The 26,167-nt window shown below is 41.0% G+C and overlaps 1 protein-coding gene across 7 annotated transcripts in view; it reads right to left on the bottom strand.

Moving 5' to 3' along the window:
• Positions 1-26,167, bottom strand: part of FNBP1 (formin binding protein 1) — a 132,511-nt gene that overhangs the window by 31,440 nt on the left and 74,904 nt on the right. For all 7 annotated transcript variants that reach the window (XM_070378845.1, XM_070378843.1, XM_070378844.1 and 4 more), the window contains exon 7: positions 787-915. In XM_070378845.1, coding sequence (XP_070234946.1) covers positions 787-915 — 129 coding nt within the window. The remainder of the gene's footprint in view (positions 1-786; positions 916-26,167) is intronic.

Raw genomic sequence — 26,167 nt, 5'->3', positions numbered from 1 at the left:
TGTAGACACCAGGGTACACATTTTTGTTATTTTTTCTACAGTGGAACTTGAAGTTGTAAAAAATTCCCATAGTGGGAGAACAGCATCATGTATCCTCTCTCACACTATTCTTGACAACTTAGAGTAGCCCAAAGAAAAACAGTCCAAAGGAAAGACAACAGGACTATCAAAACAACAGTGAGCTATCACTTCACACCTGTCAAAACGGCTATCAGGAAAAGTCTACAAAAACAAATGTTGCTGAGGATACAGAGAAAAGAGAACCCTTGTACACTGATGGTGGGAATGCAAATTGGTGTAGCCCTTTGAAAGCAGTATGCAGGTTCCTCAAAAAATAAAAATAGAGCTACCATATGATCTACTCCTGGGTATATATCCAGAAAAAAAAAAAAACATTAATTCCAACAGACACACGCACCCCAATGTTGACAGTCATCTGCTCAAATCCTACAACTGTCTTCATGTTGCTCTGACTCCTAAAGGTTAGTTTGGCACTTTTGTAAGCACAGTGGTCCTTTTAGCAAAAAGAGTGTTAATGTAAGAATCACAGTTCTAAGTCTGACCAAGAATGGTTGCAGGGTCAAACTAAGGAAACTTACAAAGTCTATGGATTAATCTTGAAATTCATGTTACGTTTCATCTTAATGTCAGTATGTGCTTAATCTGAAATTTTTTTTAAAGTGATTTGAGTTAGAGGAAATTTAGAATGCTATAAATACTTGGAAATCATGATTCCAAGTAACGTGTTTCTAAACCAAGCAAATCTGAGAGAGCTGAACCACTTACCTGAAAGATATTGGGAACGTGAGTGTGGTAATATTCATGCTGCTCGTGGTTGAATTTCTGTAGAATTGATGAGTAATCTGTTTTGCTGTCCTCTGCCATTTGATGACGCGTTTGAGCTTGCTGTCGTGCCTTAAGGCAAAAAATGAGAACTTCCCATGTTTATACATAATATATAAAAGCTTAGGATTGCAAACTGGAGGGACTGGGGGTAGGGGGTGTCACATTTTCCTCAAACATATTCTATTTACCAGGTGCTGGTTTTTTTTGAAAATTGTTTAAACAACCCAATCCAAAATAGGGCAGAAGACTTGAAGACACATTTCTCCAAAGAAGACCCACAGATGGCCAATAGGCACATGAAAAGATGCTCGATATCACAAACTATTAGAGAAATGCAAATCAAAACAACAGTGAACTATCGCCTTGCACCTGTCAAAATGGCTATTAGGAAAAGTTTACAAATAACAAATGTTGGTGAGGATGTAGAGAAAAGGGAACCCTTGTACACTGTGAATTGGTACAGCCCCTATGGAAAACAATATGCAGGTTCCTCAAAAAAATAAAAACAGAACTACCATATGATCCAGCAAGTCCACTCCTGAGTGTACATCCAGAAAAATAGATACGTGCACCCCCGTGTTCATAGTGGCACTATTTACAACAGTCAAGTCAGAGAAGCAACTCAAGCGCCCACCAACAGATGAATGGATTAGGAAGATACGATATACATACACAACGGAATATTGTGTGTTAGTCGCTCAGTCGTGTCCAACTCTTTGCCACCCCATGGACTGTGACTCGCCAGGCTCCTTGTCCATGGGATTCTCCAGCCTAGAATACTGGAGTGGGTGGCCATTTCCTTCTCCAGGGGATCTTCCCGACCCAGGGATCAAAACCGGGTCTCCTACATTGCAGGCGGATTCTTTACCATCTGAGCTATGTCTTGGAATATTACTCAGCCATAAAAAAGAAGGAAACACTTCCATGTGTGCTAGCATGAATGGACCTAGGGACTATTCTGCTTAGTGAAATAAGTCAGATAGAGAAAGACAAATACTGTAGCAGATCACTTACAGGTGGAATCTAAGAAAAAAATATTACAAATGATTCTCAGACTCACAGATATAGAAAACAAACTTGTGATTATCAAAAGGGAGAGGGACAAATTATGGGTATGAGATTAACAATTCAAACTACTATATTTATAATAGACAAGCAACAAGGATATACCTTATAGCACAGGGGAATATAGCCAACACCTGAAACTAACATAATATTATAAAACAACTTCTGTTGCTGTTCATTCAATAAGTCGTGTCCGATTCTTTGCAACCCCATGGACTGCAGCATGCTACGGTCCTCTGTCCTTCGTTATCTCCTGGAGTTTGCTCAAATTCATTTCTGTTGAGTGGGTGATGCTATCTATCCAACTCATCAACTACACTTCGATTTTCACAAACCCCACCATTATTGCCTTAACACGGCACTACTTTCTAGTTTGAAATGTACCAACATTCTTTATTGTCTACACTTGGCCCAATTCACATATTTATTACCAAGATTTAGGTTCCCTCATGGGAACCTCTGATCCTATTTTTTATTTTTTGAGTCAGGGACAGGGGATCCATAATATTTTTTATCCAATTATCAAAAGAGTTCATGAATTAAAAAGGCATGTGAACCACTAATCTATAGGGGTCTTTCTAAAACCCTCCACTATGGTTTTTTTCAGAACATATTTTAAAGCAGCACTAAGTATGGAGTCCTCTCTGAGCCTTGTGTGTGTGTGTGTGTGTGTGTGTGTGTGTCTTTCAGTTGCTCAGTTGTGTCTGACTCTTCGTGACCCCATGGACTATAGCACACCAGGCTTCCCTGTCCTTCACTATCTCCTGGAGTTTGCTCAAACTAATGTCCATGGAGTCAGTGATGTCATCCAACTATTTCATCCTCTGTCGCCCCCTTCTCTCCTGCCTTCAACCTTTCCCAGTATCAGGGTCTTTTCCAATGTTTTATTGCATTGCTTTTCTCCTAAATAATAATAGAACTCCTAAATTTGTTTCTCTCTTTTAATTCATAGTTTGGTTAATTACACACAAACAACAAAGAGGCTATTACCGACAAGCCGTGTAATCGATTTGAAAGTTCAAACAAGAATGTCTGAAAAGCCTAAAGTCCTCCACAAATACCAATGATTGTTATGCTGGTATTAGCTCCTCAGATTCCTTGGAGGAGCCTTGATAAATATAATCTCATGAATCTCTAAGACGATCTGAGGTCCATGCAGGGCAAGAACTGCCTCCTGCCAGGTGAAGAGATGGCTTGGCTTGTGTGCTTGGCAAACTTACCACACCAAGCCAAGAACACAACAGGAGAAGGGCCTTGTTCCAACACAACCAAGGCAACTCTTGTCTGCTTGTTTTGCTTTGTTTTACTGAAACTATTTTTTTTTTTTTTAAGATAAAAACAGAGAACCATTCAAATGCCAACACGAAGAAAAAAGGTTGGAGTTGTCTGTCTGTCCTACCCTCTGTCTGGTCGCTGGTTCCAGGTCGGTTTCTTTGCATCTCAAAGTCCTTTATTGGTTTCCTGCCTCTGTGACTTGAAGGCTTAACCTGATTTCACTTCCGTGACACGCTTCGCTCATCTGTGTATCTGTGAAGCCACGGGGGTCATTCAGACCTGCTTCCTTCATTCCCTTCTCTGTTTCTCGGTAAACATTTCCCTAGTGCAGGTATCAATATTAACATTTCCAAACTGATTTCCTTATTACCTGAGATTTCTTAGTTTCTTAAGACCTTTAGGTACTTAAAACCCAATTTACCAACGTCTCATCTCCCCTCCGTTATTAGTCCAGCTGCCACGTTCTTCCTCTTTGTCGGCGGCCTCTTAACGCCCTTCCTGACCATATGCTTCGGCTTCCGCTTTACTGTGCTCCCCAGCACATGTATTAGCCAGTCCCCAGCTACCCTGTAAAACCCATGCCCTTCCAATACACAGTAACCCCCCTCCGTTTAAACAGTAGCCTTCCCACCTACGTGCACTCCATCTGTTTCCGTGATGCAACCAACTCAAAAACCCTTTTAACTCTTGCAGTTACCTAGAGTTTTATCATGTCTCACTCTGCTAGGACTATGGAAAAAAAGCGACAATGACAACCCACCACCAAGGAAATTCCCAGGTAGACCCCCACCTCCGTCCCCCCCCACCCAGCCATTTCTAAAAAACTCACTACTTCATTCACAAACCTTCTTCAGAAAAAAGTCAGAAAATCCCCAGGGCAGGCAGGTTCCTTCATCTCTTTTATAAATGAAGAGTACCAAGGTGGAGCATCTCCTGATTTATTTTGGAGAAATGATCCAACTTGGTGAACACTGAATATAGCTTAGTTCTGAAACAAGGATCAGAATGTCATCACTAAATATGCACGTATGTGTGCGTGTACACACACACACACACAGCCCACATAAGCAGATCAATGCTTCCTGACAATCTGTCCATCATAACGACTGTGGAATATTTCACTCATGAGAACAGGAGGCGAGCCTGCTGGAGGTGCCCCAGGTCCACCTGATGGGAAGGGCCTGTTACCCTCCTTCCTCTGAACTCCCCAGAATCTCTAATGTTTTTGCTTTGTCTAGATAATTACTTTCTGTTGTTGTTTAGTCACTAATTCGTGTCTGACTCTCTTGCTACTCCATGGACTACAGCCCACCAGGCTCCTCTGTTCACGGGATTTCCCAGGCAAGAGCACTGGAGTGGATTGCCATTTCATTTCCTTCTCCAGGGGATCTTCCCGACCCAGGGACTGAACTCAGATCTCCTGCATTGGCAGGCGGATTCTTTACCAGTGAGTCACCAGGGGAGCCCAAAATTGCTTTAATAAGCCTATCAACTCATTGTTTCGCAATGCCCCATACGCTGTAATCCCTAAATACAGCTTGGTGACTGCTACACGTAAGCTACGGAAGAAACTGAGATAAAGAAGAGCATGGATAAAGTCCAGCCTGGAAAGTGAGAGCACGGAAGAAAACAGACTCCAGAGGGAAGGAACTGGTCTACCCTTTGTGAAAGAAGCATTACGTCTTGGGCAGTTTTCTGAAAAGAAAAATCTTGGCCTTCAGGATGCAAAAGCCTTCGTATATCTACAGTCTGTCTCTGAGTCACTAAAAAGATAAAGCAACACTTAGAAGCAGCAAAACATCGTCGCATATCACGTTCTGCAAGACCATAGACGGAACACAGGGCTGTCTTAACGCTCATCCCAGGACCCAGCTGCTTTGAATTAATACCCACTGTTGAACTCCAGGCCCAGGAATGTGCCACTGTTCTGACTAAGATTTACTATGGAAATCTATTTTTGTTTCATAAGCTGTGATGTTTACTTTGCACTGGAACTTCAAGAGTCTCTCTCAAACAACAGGGCTGAGTCAGTTACTCATTATTACAAATATGCTTTTAAAAGTAAAGTATTTTCGAAAACTTATTTGGAGAAACTGCTAAATAACTAGATATTTTCGAGAGTGCATCTCCTCATGCCTAAGGCTGCGTGAAGATTAGAAGCATCACCATTTCCCAGCTCTTTGTAAGTCTGTCTAAAAATAGCAACTGTTATCTTAAAGAGGTACAGTATTTCCATCCTCAGTAAGACCATCAGCTATTTCTTTTCATTCAAGTTCCCATTCTAAGAATAAAAGATAAAGCATCTTGTGGCAACATTACTGTGGGGCAGAGAGAAGTTCAGAGGATTTTTTTTTTTTTTAACGAGTCAGAGTTACAGAATTTAGAGATAATATTCTAAAAAAGTCCAGAATGACCACAATTGCCTGAGGCCATAAGTCACAGAGATCTTTAAATAAGCGCTACACCACTTTCACCGTCAGTCAGAAAGACTGAGCTTGAACTGTGGAATTTCTTTAACAAATCCTTGGGAATCTCCCCAAATAAATCCAAATTGGCCTAAGTATGTATCACTTAAGTGTGACTTCACTGCTTGGTAATTCTTAACATTGTTTTATCGACATCTGCTTCAAAGGTCAGAGTTACAGTTTCTAAATAAAGGAAACAATATTTTAGAAACCAAGCTGCAGCCCAATGCTTCTAAATCCTAATGGGTTTAAAGACAAAAATACTATAATCCATTTAGTTAGTTAAATTTAGATGATCAACATGGCCAAAATGTGCAGCTACTTCCTGTTCAATTCATTAAGAAAAGAATACTGCTGGCTGAGTCTCAGTCGTCATAAACAGAGAAAATGAGCCGTACTAAGGGATGTGTTTACTTTCATATGGGGAACGTCGTAGATTTTCTTACTATGTTATACCCTCACATATTTTACCAGGACTTCTTATGGCTTTTGACCTTTTAACGAAATGAATAAATACAGACTGGTTCTATTCATATACATCAGCTCAGTTCAGTCACTCAGTCGTGTCCGACTCTTTGCCACCCCGTGGACTGCAGCACGCCAGGCTTCCCTGTCCATCACCAACTCCCAGAGTTTACTCAAACTCATGTCCATTGAGTCGGTGATGCCATCCAACATCTCATCCTCTGTCGTCCCCTTCTCCTCCCGCCTTCAATCTTTCCCAGCATCAGGGTCTTTTCCAATGAGTCAGCTCTTCACATCAGGTGGCCAAAGTATTGGAGTTTCAGCTTCAGCATCAGTCCTTCCAATGAATGTTCAGGGTTGATTTCTTTTAGGATCGACAAGTCTGATCCCTATACCCTAACTCATATACATAATGAAGCGTAACACGGCTTCTCTTGTTGTGGCTCGAGGACTCCAGAGCATGCCCCTTCAGGAGCTGTGGAATGAGGGATCTTGAGCTTTCCAGGTGGCGCTAGTGGTAAACAACCCGCCTGCCAATGTAGGAGATGCAGGTTCGATCCCTGGATTGGGAATTTCCCGTGGAGAAGGGCATCGCAACCCACTCCAGTATCCATGCCTGGAGAATCCCATGGAGACGGGCAGCCTGGCAGGCTATGGCCTGTAGGGTCACAAAGAGTTGGACATGACCGAAGCAACTGAGCATGCATGTGTGGGGGATCTTAGTTCCCAGACCAGGGATCAAACCTGTGTCCCCTGCAGTGGCAGGCAGATTCATAACCGCTGGACCATCAGGGAAGTCTCATGAGATATATTAATTTTTTGAACATGTCCTCAGACTTCTCAGAATTGTATCCATTGCTGTTCCTTAAATGACAAACTATTCATTGCAGAAGAACTCAGAGCTTTGAAAAGTCATTTTTTCCCTTGGGTTGGAGTATGTAATATAAGAACTTAGAAAGGCCCTCCTCGATTACCAAAAATTGGGGGAACACAATGTAGAGGGTTTCATCAGTCGTAGTTCCAACAGCAGTAAGTATCTTCTGGAGAAGTTGGACTTCCAATATTTTATTTCATCATCATCATGTTGTTGTTCAGTCGCTCAGTCGTGTCCATCTCTTCGAGACCCCATGGACGGCAGCACACCAGGCTCCTCTGTGCTCCACTATCTCCCGGAGTTTGCTCCAATTCATGTCCACTGAGGCAGTGACGCTATCTAACCATCTCAGCCTCTGCCACTCTCTTCTTTTGCCTTCAATCTTTCCCAGCATCAGGGTCTTTTCCAGTGAGTTGTCTCTTTTCATCAGGTGGCCAAATTATTGGAGCTTCAGTTTCAGCATCAGTCCTTCCAGTGAATATTCGGGGTTGACTTCCATTAGGATCAACACATTTGATCTCGTTGCAGTTCAAGGAACTCTCAGCATGATGAGAAACCAATTGTATTTTAGGCCAGGAAGAAAGGGGAGGCTAAATCAAGATTGTATTCTGAATTTACTATTCTGCACCACAGCTAAGGCTGCCCATATTTATTATTCAATAGCCAGCAACTTGTAGCAGCTCCACTTAGGGGGCAGATGGCCTAACCATCAGCCCCGGAAACCAGCATACAGCATTCCAAAAGGGCACACAGCCTGGCCTGGAGGCACAGCAAGAATGCGGCAACTACCTGAGCTGCTGACTTCATGTCATAGATAAAATTAAACACACCAGTTTTATAATCTGGGTTATGTGACTTCTCTCCATCTTCATCAGTTCTTTTTTTTTCACCTGATTACAAAAATATGCTTGTGGTAACTAATTCAAATTTATAAAATTGTACGGTGTAGAAAGTAAAAGTCCCTGCACGTCCCATTTTCTGATAATCACTGGTAACACTGACAACAGGACCTCAGGTGACATGGAGAGGAGGTAGAGCAGCCTCGGGAACTTTCTGGTGAAAGTTCCAAGAACACAGCAGCAAGGGCATCACTAAATGAATGATACCACCACGCTATAAGGATCGCTAGTCAACAGCTGGCAAAGTTGGTGTGTCTCAGAGTCACCAGCAGCTCCGGCGACTGGAGCACCTTGCCTTTGGGATGTGGCCAGGTTAATGGGAAGAAATGCACACGTTTTCATGGCATACAAGGATATTATAACCTGTTTTTTAGGTTGGTTTGTTTGGCTGTGCTGGGTCTTCACAGCTGTGCGGACTTTTTTCTAGTTGCAGCGAGCAGGGGCTACTCTTCGTTGCCGTGTGCAGGCTTCTCACTGCTGTGGCTTCTCCTGTTGCGGAGCACGGGCTTTAGGGCACGTGGACTCAGTAGTTGGGGCTCAGCTGCTCTGTGGCATGTGGGGTCTTCCCAGACCAGGGGTAGAATCCACGTCTCCTGCGTTGGCAGGTGGATTCTTTACCACTGAGCCACCAGGGAAGCCCTAAGTATTTTATTTTTTAAATTTACTAATTTTGCTGTGCCACCCGGCATCTTAGTGCCCTGACCAGGGATCAAACCCAACCCCCCTATGATGGAAGCACAGAGTCTTAACCACTGGACCATCAGGGAAGTTCCAATAGGTATTTCTGAGATCAGAAAAATAGCACTCTTTTAAGAATCACTGAAACCTCTAACTGCTAGACTGAATTTCTCTAACATTAGTTAATGATTAGAAGCAAAACTGATTTCACCCTAGTCTTTGACTTAGCAATTCTACTTCTGGGAATTTGTCCTAATGAAATAATCTTCAATGTTCATAAAGAAATCCACTAACCCTAATAATTTGAGACAAATGTCCAGTAATGTAACTGATTAATTGTATGTCATACTATTGCATAGCACCTTGCTTATTTAGCCTATTGTATATACATCATGCGAAATGCCAGGCTGGGAGAAGTATAAGCTGGAATCAAGATTGCCAGGAGAATTGCCAATAACCTCAGGTATGCAGATGACACCACCCTCACGGCAGAAAGCAAAGAGGAACTAAAGAGCCTCTTGATGAAGGTTAAAGAGGAGAGTGAAAAAGCTGGCTCAAAACTCAACATTCAAAAAATGAAGGTCGTGGCATCCAGTCCCATCATTTCATGGCAAATAGATGGGGAAATAATGGAAACAGTAACAGACTTAATTTTCTTGGGCTCCAGAATCACTGCAGATGGTGACTGCAGCCATGAAATTAAAAGACGCTTGCTCCTTGGTAGAAAAGATATGACAAACCTAGGCAGCATATTAAAAAGCAGAGACATTACTTTGCCAACAAAGGTCTGTATAGTCAAAGCTGTGGTGTTTCCAGTAGTCAAGTACGGATGTGAGAGTTGGACCATAAAGAAAGCTGAGCACCGAAGAATTGATGCTTTTGAATTGTGGTGCTAGGGAACACTCTTGAGAGTCCCTTGGACTGCAAGGAGATCCAACCAGTCAATCCTGAATATTCACTGGAAGGACTGATGCTGAAGCTGAAGCTCCAATATTTTGGCCACCTGCTGCAAAGTGGCGACTTATTGGAAAAGACCCTGATGCTGGGAAACATTGAAGGCAGGAAGAAAAGGGGGTGACAGAGGATGAGATGGTTGGATGCATCACGGACACAATGAACCTGAGTTTGAGCAAGCTCCAGGAGATGGTGAAGGACAGGGAAGCCTGGCATGCTGCAATCCACGAGGTTGCAAAGAATCAGACACGACTGAGCAGCTGAAAATCAAGAAAATTGTGTGGCTTGGAAGAAAAAATAATTTGAAAGAGTATTGAATAAGGGAAAGTGAAAGCTCTATGTGATTTAATTTAAGTTTCCAAAGCAATATTTACAACATACCCTCATTATTATTAAAAAAAACCCATCACTAATGATCACTTTCGAAAGTGATGAAGTTATAGTTTAGTTTGCTAAAAAGCTTAGTGAAAGAGACAAATTCTATGCAGAATTCCAGAAACAGTGAAAGACTGAAGCAGTAAGGCTTGTCTTTGAGGTACACACACACACACACACACACACACACACACACACTCTGCCCTGAGACGTATAGTAGGAGGGGCATTAACAAAGGAAGAGAAGGAGCTCTCTGTCTGGAGTAATGTTATTGTATGATAGATGGCATTGTTTCAATTTCCCAGCAAACTCTTGCATCTAGAATACATTTTCAGTTCAAGACTAAGAATGCATTTAAAAATTCCTATTCAGACAGAGTGCTGTGAGTTTTTGTTGGAGGCTTCCAGACCAGGGAGTTGCCAAAACAATGAGCCTGTCTTTGATAAATTATAAGGCCAGCTAAAATACAGAACAGAGAAAAACTTCAAAATAAGTTAACCAAAGAAATATGCCTGAAGTATTCCAGCAATTTCCTGATTTTTTTTTTTTTAAACAGGCTTACAACTTCTAGCCCCGGTATTGTAGGTTACTTTGGTACCCGGTCACTGAAATAGAAGCGAGAGAATACGGAAAGATAGCAAATGAGACCAGCATCTCAATCTCTCATGGGCCATTCACTTGCTAAACAGTTTTTAAGAAAAGCCTTCTGTTTCCCTACGCCCCAGTTGCCTTATTTAAAAAGTAGAATTAGAAGGTGAGCTACAGTTTCTGCTGGAAGAGAAGCCACTGCTGATATAACTTGTCTTGATGCTGGCATACCTCCAAGGTAAGCTGGAGAAAACAAACGTGGCATGAGCTCAGAGATCTTGGTCAAATATAAAGCATGGTCTCCAAGACTTGGTCCCTCCTCCCTCCTGGTTTCTAACACATTATATTTGGCAAGGGTCTTGAGTTTTTAGTTACAGTAGATTGACATTAATTATCTCTTTCTCTTCCCTTTTCCCTGTTAATGAACAACATCACCCCCAAATATGACACTTGTGAGGTTCCATATATGCACAGCTAATGAGAACAGCTGAGATTCTGGAAAGTTAATGACTTAACTGTATGATGATAAACAGTGATCACTGTTCTCTGTGGCTGTGGCGTTATTGTGAAGAACAAATATACTGAAAGCACTATGGAATGCAGCTCTACAAAAGATACATTCCGTAGAAGAGTGAAAAAAATTAATCATGTTATATACCCCAGGGAGAGAAATGAAATACCATGGAATCTGAGATACACACACACACTGAAATATTACTTAGCCATTAAAAACAATGAAATAATGCCATTTGTAGCAACATGGATGGACCCAGAGATAATCACAGTAAGTGGAGGCAGAGAAAGACAAATACCATGTGATATAACTTACACGTGGAATATTTTTAAAAATGATACAAATGAACTTATCTACAAAGCAAAAATAGACTCGCAAATATAGTAAACAAACTTATGGTTACCAAAGGGAAAATGTGAGGGGGATAAATTAGGAATTTGGGGTTAACAGATACACACCACTATATATAAAATAAACAATGATGACTATATAGCACAGGGAACTATATTCACTACCTTGTAATAGCTTGTAATGGAATAGAATCTGGAAAAGTACATATATACACGTATATGTGGGCTTTCCTGGTAGCTCAGCTGGCAAAGAATCTGCCTGCAATGCAGGAGACTCCAGTTCGATTCCTGGGTCAGGAAGATCAGCTAGAGAAGGGATAAACTACTCACGCCAGTATTCTTGGGCTTCCCTGGTGGCTCAGCTGGTAAAGAATCTGCCTGCAATGTGAGAGATGTGGGTTTGATCCCTGGGTTGGGATTATCCCCTGGAGAAGGAAACAGCTAGCCACTCTAGTACTCTGGATTGGAGAATCCCATGGACTGTATAGTTCGTGGGGTTGCAAAGAGTTGGACATGACTAAGCAACTTTCACTTTCACACACACACATACATATATGTGTGTGTGTATGTGTATATATATATATATATATACACACACACACACACATATGTATCACTGAATCACTTTGCTGTGTACATGAAACATTATTAAAAAACTATACTTCAATTAAAAAGAAAAAAGAAATCTGAGGTGTTTGGTGAGCAGCTGTTCATCCTCAGTACCCAAGTCACAATAGATATTTCCTCTAGGATTCCCAGAGGAAAAAGTCCATCCCTGCTGAAGATATGTTCATACAAAAAAAAATAATAATATTAACAATCATAAAAGCACAAGGAAATAAACCACCGTGAGAGCGGACACAATAGGGAGAAAAACTAGCACCATAAAAACTTGAGCTAAGGGACTTCCCTGCTGGCCCATGGTTAAGACTGCACTTCCAGTGTAGGGGCCCAGGATGATCCCTGGTTAGGGAACTAAGATCCCACATGCTGAGTGGTGCAGTCAAATAAATAAAGTTATTGTTTTTAAAATAATCTTGAGCTAAAAGAACAGTTTAAAGAAAATACAAGAGAAGAACATTTTAAAATGATTAAAGAAATAAAAGAATCAAAATAAATCATAAGAAAACGAAAGACACAGAATAAAAAGTTTCATACACATCTGAGTCCCAGAATTGACAATTATAGAAATGAAAAGACAGGTATATTTGCAGAGGTAACACCTGAGAATTTTCCTACATAGATGAAAGAAACAAATCCCCAGTGAATCCCAAGTAGAGTAAATGAGAACCAAAAAGCTCTGTATTTTGAAATAACACAGAAATGTCAAAACACCAAAAGAACACCAAAAGCAAAGATAAGGTCTTAACAGATAGTGTGGACAGTCAAATACCCACAAAAGGAATGTTACTAAGTAGTTAGTCAACTTCCCAAGAGGAACAATCAAGGATAAAAGACAATGGAATGAGGTTTTCAAAATGTTTAGAGAAAACCATTGTCAGCTTAGAATTCTATACCTAACTAAACCATCACATTAGAGTGAGGACACAATAAAAACATTTCAGACAAATAAACAACTTATGATTCACAAGTGAAAAGAAAGTGTTAGTTGTAGTCACTCAGTCATGTTCTACTCTTTGTGACCCCATGGACTGTAGCCCATCAGGCCCCTCTGTCCATGGAATTCTCCAGGCAAGAATACTGGAGTGGGTTGCCATGCTCTTCTCCAGGGGATCTTCCCATCCCAGGGATCGAACCTGGGTCTCCTGCATTGCAGACAGATTCTTTACCATTTGAGCCACCAAGCCCACATACCCTTATGAAAAAAAATAAAAACAACATCACTTAGGAAGGAGGAAATTTAACTTAAAACATGTAAAATTTAAAATAGTTTTTAAAATTTTTAATATAAATTTAAAATGTTCCCTGAGAAGGGAATAATATGCAAGAAGGAACAACACTAAGCCTGCCTAAGCACATGTCTATGGCTGTGTGGATAGATGGCGAAGACATGGCTTCCCCCTCTAGATCATCCCTGGGGCCCAGTTTTCCTTACTGGACCCCTTGTACACACTGAGGCTTCACGTCAATTACTATTTATCATGTATTCCCAACCCACTATCCCTGGCCGAGTTCTGTAGACAAGAGCAGTGGTTAAGAACAAAGAGCTCATTTACTATACAATCCAGGAGTGAAATCACATGGTACACTGGCAGGAACACTGAATTCAAAAAGAATTCATCGAAATATGCTTCAGTCTCAGCTCTCCCATATCCAGCAGGGCCACTTGAGGTTAATGGCAATTTAACATTGATAGCCTTACCTTTTTTTTTATCTGTAGAGGGATAAAAGAATTATGGTAAGGACTGAAATCCTTTAAGAAAAAAATAAACCATGTTCTCAGTGTAAATTTTTTGAGAAGTTGGTTCAATAGCATTTTACACGGATCACATTCATTCTCCCATTTTACTCTTGATATCCTTCACAATCGGTTCTCACATCATCTCTCCAGGAGACCCTACTCAGCCCCCTGTTCTGTAATACCATCAGCATGCTACCCTCAGTGCCTGGGATGAAATTCTTTTCATCTCAGAGGCTCCCTCTCTGCTTTATCTATTCAATTTCTACCCATCCATCATACTCAAGTCCTGATTCTTCCTTCAGCTCTATCCCAACAATCTTTAATCCATGTAGGGCTTTTCCAGATGCTGAATCTATGAGCAACTTTTGAGCTCCTAGTATTTGCTGGTCACAGGACCAGGTAATTCCACGTATGATGTACCTCATTATTTTTTAAATTATTTGGCTGCACCAGGTCTTAGCTGAGGCACATGGGTCTTTTAGTTGTGGCATGCAGAATCTTTATTTTTAGTGTGGCATATGAATCCTTAGTTCTGACCAGTTTTCTGACTACTGATGGAACCCGGCTGGACCCCTGCATTGGGAACGTGGAGTCTGAGCCACTGGACCGCCAGGGAAGTCCCTCAATAATTTTTTAACTACTGCTGCTCTTAATATTTTCACCATGGGCAGCTTTGCATATATAAACATTATCTTATTCTGTAACTGAGTTTTCCTGATCTCTCCATCTCTTTGTTATCTGCTAACCAAGGCCCTTATGAAAGATATTCCTTTATAACCTTACTGATGCTCTGAACTATTGGTTCAATAAATACTCTAGCAAATGCCTTGGATGTTTAAAATATACTTAATCAGGGACTTCCCTGCTGGTCCGCTGGTTAAGACCTTCTGCTTCCACGGCAGGGAGTGCAGATTCAATCCCTGGCTGGGGAACTAAGATCCTACATGCTGTGTGGCATGGCCAAAAACAACAACAAGAAGATAAAATATACTTATTGATTCACAGCAGGTTGAAGGCAGAAGAACTAAGAAGAGAAGAGTCCGAAGCAATCAGAAGAACCCCAACAAGGAAAATACAGATGACAATAGTGTCAACCAATGGATTCACATCCAAACATAGGCTCTGTTTTCCTACATCATGTACCACTGAAACCTCTCAGCCAGCCCCTGAAGTGTATAATATTATCCTTATTTTATAGAGTAGGAAACAGGCTCAGAGATGAAGTAAATTGCGTCACACCAGACCATTATCAAATGACAGAAACAAGATAAGAACCTTTATCTGTGTGGTATCAAGACACAGCTCCTGGCCAAGTTAGACCATTTACTACTAGTAAAAATTAAAGCATTTTATTAAATGACTTGCCATACAAAAGCCTTTAGAACAGTGAAGGGCATGATGGAAATGCCAAGAATTGAAGCTACACACACACACCCCCAAATAAGTAAATACCGTTTTTAGTTAAATTCATTTTATTTTATACTCATATATTCATATAATATGAGTGTTTGTATTCACTTTATGTTTTATTCAATTCATTTTTATTTTCAGATCTATGGTATGGGAATGAACTATCATCCTCATCCTATTGCTATTTTGAACATTTACTTAGAGGCTTGCTGTTAGGAGTACTAAAGCAAAGCTAAGATAGATCTTCATGTTAGCATTTTCATGTAAATCACATAATGTATACTGGAAATATTTCATTGAAGAGGTTCTTAAAGTATTCTTTTTTGGGGGGGAGGGGGGGCATGCCACACAGCATGCAGGATCTTCCCAAACCAGGAAGGGCCAGGAATCGAGCCTGTGCCCCTTGCAGTGGGAGTGCAGAATTCTTAACTGCTGGGCCACCAGGGAAGTCCTAAAAGTATTCAGTCTTTACACAAATTCACTTTGGGCAGCACCCCCATCCCCAGCATTTCTGATACTCTGAGATTTTGACATTTTTACTTTCCTATTTCTTTTTAAACATTTACCCAAACTCCATTTGCTGTGCAAAAACCACTTATTTCCAAAGCAAATAAGCAAAAATTAAGGTCAACAACATAGAGACTGTAGTAATCACTAGCAAATGGACTAAAACTGGGAGCTGAATGCAACTTTAAGAGTATCTGGTATGTGAAACATTTAACCATAGTAAATAATTTTATGTTTTGACATTCCTATCACAAATTCAATTTTTAAATATTGAGTGTAGCCTTAAAAAAAAAACTTCATCACGCTAATATTCATTTATGACATAGATCAAAGTTGTGTCCCATTTCCAAATATAAATACATGTATTCTATATTTAATAATTTGGGGGAATTTCCATTAAATTCCACTTCCCATGGGAAGCATCAAAGGAAGAAAACACATCCATTATTACTCAGGACAAATATTAAGCATCAAAACAATGGAAACCGATGTTCATTCAATACAGGCACACTGAGAAGTAAAATAAATAAAACAAACTCTACAGATATGACTGCTTACTGGACAGATGTAAACAAGAGGGTAACGAAAGTGACTTTTTTGAGCATCTTTGTTGGAACATTGATCCTCTTTTAAAGAATAGTTACAGCAACAATACCATTTTAAATTCTATACATTTTCTCTTGTTGCAAACAAAACAATTTTTAAAGTAAAAGATCAAGCTGCCGTTGCAAAATTTGTTTCCTGCATTCATGCTAACCACTTCCTCTTTTGGGGAAAAAAAAAATTGTTTTCTAAATCGTTACAGTGAACAATCCCTTCAGATAACCAGGCAGACATTTGCTATAAAGCAAATTTGGGGAAAACACTAAAGATATTCACATGTTTAATAAAGATGTCAACCTCGTAGTTACAGAGAGGGAAGAGAAAAAAATTTAATAGTACAATTCCTTATACGTACAACGACTAAAGTAGTCATCTTGCTAGAGAATGTTTCCCCAAATGGTAAAAAAATTTAACACTCTGCTCCTCAGCTGGCTTCAGTTAGAACAACTTTGCCCTGTTGGTGCTTCACAGAGCCAGCATCCCTGATTCCAACTGAGGGCAACCTCCCAAACTAGTAAATTTAATTTGCTTTATTAAGATAAGTATCAAACTGATAATCAAAGTAAACTCCTTCATTCTTGCTTAATACTGACACAGATTCTTTACTAAAACTGTATTTTTCCCTTTAAGGGATTCTATTTTGTAATATCGGAGAAGGCAATGGCACCCCACTCCAGTACTCTTGCCTGGAAAATCCCATGGACGGAGGAGCCTGGTGGGCTGCAGTCCATGGGGTCGCTAAGAGTCGGACATGACTGAGTGACTTCACTTTCACTTTTCACTTTCATGCATTGGAGAAGGAAACGGCAACCCACTCCAGTGTTCTTGCCTGGAGAATCCCAGGGATGGGGGAGCCTGGTGGGCTGCAGTCCATGGGGTCGCTAAGAGTCAGACACGACTGAGCGACTTCACTTTCACTTTTCACTCTCGTGCATTGGAGAAGGAAACGGCAACCCACTCCAGTGACACATAAAAACAGTACCTGTATATTTTATTATAATTAGAAACGTGAAGTTTTATCACCTACTTCTTAGAATTCTACCTTAATTCATAGATGACTGTCTTATTCTATAATACTTTATGATAGGGGCATCGATGAAGAATTTAAAAGCTAATAATGTTCAAAGTCAAAATATTTTTAGAAGCTGTAATATCACACAAAAATGGAATGCAAGCTCCCTAAGAAATGGAGACATTGTTCAAAAGGCTCATAGTCAGCCTTTTAATCTAATATAACTTTAAAAACATTTTCTTAAATCAGGTGATACAGGAAAACTCACGATTAGGCCAAATAAGGCAACTTCTCACATGGTCTAGAGAATTCTTCTGGTTAGTCAACACTCAGAATTGCAATGAATTTGAATTAAGAAGCCAAGTTAACCATTAGACGGCAAACAACTGCCTAGAAAATGAAGACGTTGGCAGTCAAAGAATCAGACAAGTTAAACGACACTAGACCTATACAGGAAAAGGAGAAATGGATGCTGGAGTTTAAAAATCAAACCTCGAACTCACTAACCATTTCTGCAGCTACTTGTAACCAAACGAACAGCAGTTTCTGTTAAACAATATCCTATTTTGCATTTAGAAATTATGTAAGAGCCAACAGTCACAAGGCGAGGGCGAGTTGGAGAAAGGGAATTATTCATTGCCTGACATGGATGAACTCAGTTTAATGCATGCATTTAGAAAACACTGTGCTCTCTGTTGGGAAATATTAGTGCACATTCCATTCATTTTGATAACCTTTTCCTTTTCATCCCAGCGCCACACTAGCCGGCTGCAGCGTTATCAGGAAGCAGAGATGAGGCACCGCTTCTCTTCCACGTCTGTCTAGTGTATTATTATTCCAACGCACAGGGACAGATAAAACCCGACTTTAATGTGTTTGTCACCAGAATGGCATTCAAGAAGTACTTAGGGAACACGTGGGAAAACTCACCATACAGTCCCTGAGTGTTAGGAAGAGAGTGAAAGGCGAATTCCTTAAAGTCAAGGAGGCAGTGATTCCATGATGGTGTCTGTGTCAACCCCGCACCTGGCCAGGATGTAGGCCATAGATAATGGCTGAGGGGATGAATCGATGGATGGGAACAGTTCACAGCTCAGGAATTTTGTCAACAAAGGGAGATGTTACTAATGGAACAATATAAACCAATCATCCTCCAATTAAAAAATAAATTTAAAAAATGTTAACCCTCCCCCCCTAAAAAAATACGACACAAATAAACTTATCTGTGAACAGAAACAGACTCACGGACTTAGAAAACAGACTTCCGGTTGCCAAGACGGAGGGAGAGTGAGGGAGGGATGGACCGGGAGGTTGGGCTTGGCAGATGCAAACTATTATATAGAGAATGGCTGAACGACAAGGCCCTACTGTGTGCACGGGGAGAATTACTCAGTATCCTGCGACAAAGCAGATGAAAAAGAATGCACATATATGTACAACTGAATCCTTTTGCTGTACCGTAAAAGTTAACACGTTATTCAGTTCAGTTCAGTTCAGTTCAGCCGCTCAGTCGTGTCCGACTCTTTGCGACCCCATGGACCGCAGCACGCCAGGCCTCCCTGTCCATCACCAACTCTGGGAGTTTACTCAAACTCACGTCCATCGAGTCGGTGACGCCATGCAACCATCTCATCTTCTGTCGTCTCCTTCTCCTCCCGCCCTCAGTCCTTCCCAACGTGTTATTAACCAACTATATATCCATAAAACAAATTTAAACAAGTTTTTTAAAAATGAGAATAAGACCATGAAATGCTGATTCTATTAGAATTCTCTTAAATTAAAAAAAAAAAAGTATGGAGCAACTCATTTGGGGGCCTATGTTTACATAGAAAAAGACAAATTTGGAATTTAATTCTATACCAAATTTAGAACTATACCAAATGGAAGGAAACTGCAAGAAAGACATTACTAGAAACAATTTTTATGAAAATAAATTAATGGCTACTTAGAATTCTTATTCTTCACGAGTAATCTCCAAACTGTATAAAACTTGAAATACTGACTCCATTAAAAGTAGTCTTGGGATTTCCCTGGTGGTCCGGTGGCTAAGGCTCCCTGCTCCCAACACAGGGGCTCCGGGTTCCATCCTTGGTCAGAGAACTGGATCCTGCATGCCGCAACTAAGAGTTTGCACGCTGCAACTGAAAGATCAAAGACCCCACTCGCTGCAACTAAGATCCAGAATGGTCAAACAAATAAATATTAAAAAAAACGTCTCCTGCCCACTTCTTTATACACTGTACTCTACCACCATCCCCCCCCCAAAATCGAGAATACATGAAGAGCTTAATTGCTCACGGTGGCCATGAACACTAGTCCTTTGGCACCATGTCCACTCTGATGGCACTGGTACTGAGCTTCTGAGAGAAGGGGCCATGGAGAGCTGGGCTGTCTGTACTTCTAAGCCTAACCCTTAAAAATGTGTGACTTGGAAATGTTAATATTCCAGTTGTCTAGGCTTTTCCCATCACACAATATTTCAATAGTAGTGATGAAAATTTTAAAAGATCAATCACATAGTAATTAAAAGTGTAGCAAAAAGCTTGACTGGGGTAAGTAAAGATAACTGTATAATTATATACATACATACATATGTATATGGCTATGCAGGTGGCTCAGTGGTAAAGAATCTACCTGCCAAGCAGGAGTCACAGGTTCTATCCCTGGGTCTCCTGGAGAAGGAAATAGCAACCCACTCCAGTATTCTTGCCTGGACAATCCCATGGACAGAGGAGCTTGATGGGCTACCAATCCGTGGGGTCGCAAAGAGTCGGACACAGTTCAGCGACTAAACCACCACCACTACCATACGCCAGAAAGAAGAAAGTCTGTTTTTAAAATGAGTTAAAGATTTGGGCATTTTACAAAAAAGGTTATTATAACTAGCAGATAATAGCATACGAAAAGATGCTCAACATCATTTTTTATCAAAGAAATATAAAGGTAAATTAAAAACACTACCAGAATCCACTCCATACTCATTAAAAAGGCCGAAATAGAAGGACTGAGAACCAACCCTCGGTGAGGGTGAGGAGCCGCTGCTGAAGGTGTGTCCACTGGTAAAGCCACCTTGTCAAGGTCTGACAGCGCACTGCGCCAGATACGCACCTGTGACTCAGCGTTCCGCCTCGGGCACACCACTAAGGAGGAGGAGAGCCCGTGTCTGCCAACTGAGGTGTATACACATGTTCGTACGAGCTTTGTTCTTCATTTGGCCTCAGTATGGAAACAGTCCAAACATCTGCCAACCTGAGAACGGATAAACTGTACATCCGCACGACGGATGCCACGCAGCAACACACATCTCCCTTACTTGCAACGAGAGTATGAATCTCACAGACACCATATTGAGTTAGAGAAGCTAGACAGGAGAATACGGATGGTATAACTTGTATGAACTATAGAAACAGGCTAAACAAATATATGTCCCATGTCAGGATAATAGTTATTATTATTATAATAATAACTTTGAGGTGGGGATAGGGTCCCAGGGGGACTGCTGAGGTCTTAGGAACGTCCCTTATTTGGGGTCCTAGCACACAATTTCATTTATATGCAAAAACTCTTTGAGCTGTCCACATAAGACATGGCCACGCTATGGTATGTAAATCACACCTCGATAAACACCCATTTGAAAGGTCTCGGGACCTCCCTGGTGGTCCAGTGGTTAAGACTCGTAACACAGGGGACCTGGATCGGCTTCCACAAGCCAGGGAGCAGCTGAGTGTGCACACTGTAATTACTGAGCCCTGCACTCTGAGCCCACCGCCACCACTAGGGGGTCCGTGCACCTCAAGCAAAGACCCTGCGTGCCCCAACTAAAACCTGGAACAGCCAAGTAAACAAATAAAATATATTTTAAAAAAAGCCTAGAAGGACACATATCATGTGGCGAAAGTGACCACCCCTGAGGAGGGTCTGGGAAGGGGAGGGCTGGACAGCAGAGAATACTTCACCTTATTCTCAGTGCTTTAATTGCCTTTTTTTACATGAGACTCCTGTAGCTGAGTAAGACATAACATGGTTTAATTGTTCCATGTTTGCTTGCAGTCCTTCGACCTCTCAATATTACAAGACAGAGAGTAAGGATTATCTTTTCCATCTCGTTAAAAGGGAGGGGAAAAGGCTGGTTTCCCTTACCTTTAACCTGAACATGTAGGTCACAAGCCACAAGATGACCTATTCCACCCTATACTGGTTCTCTGACAAACCCCGCTTCACCCATTTCAAGTCACTACAGCTCACTCCAAGTCTTCAAATTCAAAACTTTCTGACAGCGGCCTCTTGGCAAGGGAAAAGAAACCGCCTGGCTCCTTGCATTTTCATCACCAATAAAAACCATTCCATTGAACTGACTTTCTTTCCCCATCATTCTTCTAAGGGACATGGCAGGATCATGACACCCAGATATTTCCACGGGCCCACAGACAAGACTGCCAGTGGGTCTGGGTTTTTTTTGTCTGTCTATTTATACATATAAATTTACATTTAGTTAAACTGGGCACCTCAAAGCTAACACATGCCCGCTTGTAAGCAAAGGACGAAAGACATACTCAAGGTGAACCCAAAGCCAAAGTGTGGGCTGGGGTAGATCTGGGCAGTCTCTCTGCGGAACATTAACCCCCCAAAGGGAAAGAAGATCAGCTCCCACCCAGATCCCATGCAGCACAGAAGAAGCATCATGCAGACACAGTCCCCACGGATGGTGTCATCAAACACAAGCGCGATTTAGGAAAGTCCGTCCTACGCGCAGTAGGAGCAGCGACAGTATCTTTGTAAACACAGGCTTATCATTCCAAGGGCTGTGGAGCTGACTGCCGGAAAAAGCAGGGGGAGTCACCTCAAAGACAACTGGGTAACTGAATCATTTGCAGAAACTGGAGGAAAAGACATTTATAAGAGATCCGAAGACTCTCAGAAGTTAAGATGGGAAATTACATTAAGTGCCCCTAAGAACTGAAACACTGCTTCCTTTCAGCTTGATCCTGACAAGAGGCTTCACTGGCGACAGATAATGCAAAAACTAATACAACAATCAAATCATGGCTTTGCTTTGGGGAAATTACAGCGCTTCAAGTCACATTCATAAACAGAATAATTTAAGAATTCCGATGTTTATTTATTTTTTTAAGTGTGAAGTGCCCTAGTTTGTGTCAGGAGAAGCACAGTTATCGTTGTTATTATTGTTTTTTAAATATTTATTTATTTTTATTCATTTGGCTGTCCCAGGTCTTAGTTGCGGCACATGGGATCTAGTTCCCTGACCAGGAATCAAACCCAGGCTCTTTGCATTGGGAGCACAGCCTTAGTCACTGGACTACCAGGCAAGTCCCAGAATTTCAACATTAGACAGTGCACGTCCTTAGGGAGGAGGTAAATAGGAGAAGGGGACGACAGAGGATGAGATGGTTGGATGGCATCACCGACTCAATGGATATAAGCTTGGGTAAACTCTGGGAGTTTCTGATGGACAGGGAGGCCTGGCGTCCTGCGGTCCATGGGGTCGCAAAGAGTCGGACACGACTGAGCGACTGAACTGAACAGAACTGCAATAGGACTTCCGTAAACATAACTAAATGACACTGTCAGTATAAGAAATAACAATGCATCCTTGGAAATATTAAAATAGTTGAGAAGAGCGATTCAGTTTGGTAGTACCTTTCAAAAGCGCTAAAGCTGCAACCGGACCTAGAAATTGTGCTTTTGATACATTAACTCTCTTGGACCCGACCCAAGGGAGGAAAACTGAAGAATCACCCTGGAAAATTTTTCAATCACAAAGGCCCAGAACTCACCCAGCAGGTGTAGATTCCCTAACCTTAAGTGGGAAACTCAGACTGATGTGGTCCCGGCCTGGCCGTGAGCCGGGAGAGCTTCCCGGAGAACCCACTTTAAATGTGGGCCAGAGTGGAAATTCCAAGGAACATACATTTATAATCACACACACTGTCTTCTCAATCTCACAGGTTTTCTCCTGTGACTTCTACCTTCTTATGTGACTGAAATATAAGGCAGTGGTGATGTTGGTATAGGAGGCTTGCCAGTCTCTATGCAATTTTTCATACTCAATATTTGGAAGCAATCATGGGTAAGCCTTTACAACATCATGAGATCTTAACTAACACAAAGGTGAAGTTCACCTGACACTAATATAATATTGTAAGTCAATTATACTTCAATTTAAAAAAAAAGGAAGAAAAAGGCTAAAGATTGCAAGTAGTGGCTGGCTCAGCGGCTTCAAGAAGTACTACAATGTGCATTCTGTGAGCTCTCTAGAAAAGCTGGGACTATGAATGCAAAATCTGGAATGATATTTCCACCTGTGTAAAAACAGGTAAGCGTAGGAAACTACATGTAGGATCAGATTTTTCATTTTGCGGAAAGTGAATGCTTTCAAGGACAAAAAAGGAATTAGATCAGTAGTTAGAAACTCTCCCACTATAAAATATTACAAAACATTTAAGGAACATTTCTAAATAATAATTTAGAAAATAAAAAGGAACATTCCAAAATTAATATAGAAAACTAGAACAGCCAAGAAAGAAAAACCACAGGTTTCTATTTCAATGAACCAGAAAAACATTCTACTTCTGCTTTATTGACTATGGCAAAGCCTTTGTGTGGATCACCATAAACTGTGGAAAATTCTTAAAGAGATGAGAATACCAAGACCACCTGACCTGCCTCCTGAGAAATCGGTATGCAGGTCAAGAAGCAACAGTTAGAACTGGACATGGAACAACAGACTGGTTCCAAATTAGGAAAGGAGTACGTCAAGGCTGTATACTGTCACCCTGCTTATTTAACTTATATGCAGAGTACATCATGAGAAATGCTGGGCTGGAAGAAGCACAAGCTGGAATCAAGATTCCTGGGAGAAATATCAATAACCTCAGATATGCAGATGGCACCATACTTATGGCATAAAGTGAAGAAGAACTAAAGAGCCTCTTGATGAAAGTGAAAGAGAAGAATGAAAAAGTTGGCTTAAAGTTCAATATTTAGAAAACTAAGATCATGGCATCTGGTCCCATCACTTCATGGCAAATAGATGTGGAAACAATGGAAACAGTGACAGACTTTATTTTTGGGGGCTCCAAAATCATTGCAGATGGTGACTGCAGCCATGAAATTAAAAGACACTTGCTCCTTGGAAGAAAAGTTATGACCAACCTAGACAGCATATTAAAAAGCAGAGACATTCCTTTGCCAACAAAGGTCTGTCTAGTCAAGGCTATGGTTTTTCCAGTGGTCATGTATGGATGTGAGAGTTGGACTGTGAAGAAAGCTGAGCGCTGAAGAATTGATGCCTTTGAACTGTGGTGTTGGAGAAGACTCTTGAAAGTCCCTTGGACAGCAAGGAGATCCAACCAGTCCATGCTAAAGGAAATCAGTCCTAAATATTCATTGGCAGGACTGATGCTGAAGCTGAAACTCCACCTGATGTGAAGAGCTGACTCATTGGAAAAGACCCTGATGCTGGGAAAGATTGAAGGTAGGAGGAGAAGGGGATAACAGAGGATGAGATGGTTGGATGACATCACCAACTCAATGGACATGAGTTTGAGTAAGCTCTGGGAATTGTTGATGGACAGGGAAACTTGGTGTGCTGCAGTCCATGGGGTCACAAAGAGTCGGACACGACTGAGCGACTGAACTGAACTGATTTCAGTGAACATCGATGCAAGATCTCAAGTAAAATGTTAATAATGTAAATTCAGCTCTGTATTTAAAAAAAATATACACCAAAATCTAGTTACACTAGTCCCAGGAATGCTAATTTGGTTCAATATAAGAAAACTTAATAATGTAATCTGTCCATTAATGGATTAAAGGAAACAGAAAAGGTATTTGATGATATTCAATATCAAGTTGAGTTTTTACAAAAACAACCTCTTGGCAAAATAGGAAAAGAAGGGAATCCCTTATAATAAGCCTGATAAAGGCTTATTATAATCATGTTTAATGGGGAAACATTTGAAACACTCTCTTTATCTAGAACGAGATAAGGAAGTCCACAATAACTGCTTCTGCCAGGATAAAAGAGGTCATAACCAGAAGAGCAAGATAAGAAAAATAAATAAAAGGCATAAAGACTGAATAAGACTGTCATTATCTGCTGTTACGACTGTCTCTAAGGAAAAGAGACAAAATAGAAATAAAAAGAGTTTATTAGCAAGGCATCTGGCTCTAAATGAATATACAAAAGTTTTATGTTCATTTAACCTCCAGTTGTTTTTTTTTAATAAACTTTGGGTCAATCTATTTTAATTGAGTAACATATTAAATACTTTGGGGCATTAACATTTCATGAGAACTTATGGTAATTTATGGTGCATTTTGGGGCTTCTCAGGTTGGAGAAGGCGATGGCATCCCACTCCAGTACTCTTGCCTGGAGAATCCCATGGACGGAGGAGCCTGGTAGGCCGCAGTCCATGGGGTCCCACAGAGTTGGACACGACTGAAGCAACTTAGCAGCAGGTGGCTCGATGTTAAAGGATCCGTCTGCTAATGTAGGAGACTCAGGTTCAAACCTTGGGTAGAAAAGATCCCTTGGAGGAGGAAATGGCAACCCACTCCAGGATTCCTGCCTAGAGAATTCCATGAGCAGATGAGCCCAGTGGGTAGCAGTCCATGGGGTTGCAAAGAGTCAGACATGACTGAGTGACTGTTACATTACTATGAGCATGGTAATTTTACCAGCAAATGAATGTATCTTTTGGTAAACTAAATATCCCCACTCAAGATCAAATATAGATATTAAGAATGTGTTTTCTAATATACTAGGTAATTTTAGAGGAAGCCATACTAATCTATGCCTAGGCTTTAAGCAAGGAATTTGGCAGAATTGGGCGAATAACTAAATACCTAATTTACAATATTTTCCAAGCAAATTCATCTCCAAATTATCTGGCAAAAAGTGA

This window comes from Bos mutus, chromosome 11 (genome assembly GCF_027580195.1).
Source record: "Bos mutus isolate GX-2022 chromosome 11, NWIPB_WYAK_1.1, whole genome shotgun sequence".
Lineage (NCBI taxonomy): Eukaryota > Metazoa > Chordata > Mammalia > Artiodactyla > Bovidae > Bos > Bos mutus.
This window is presented reverse-complemented; position numbering and strand designations above follow the sequence as displayed.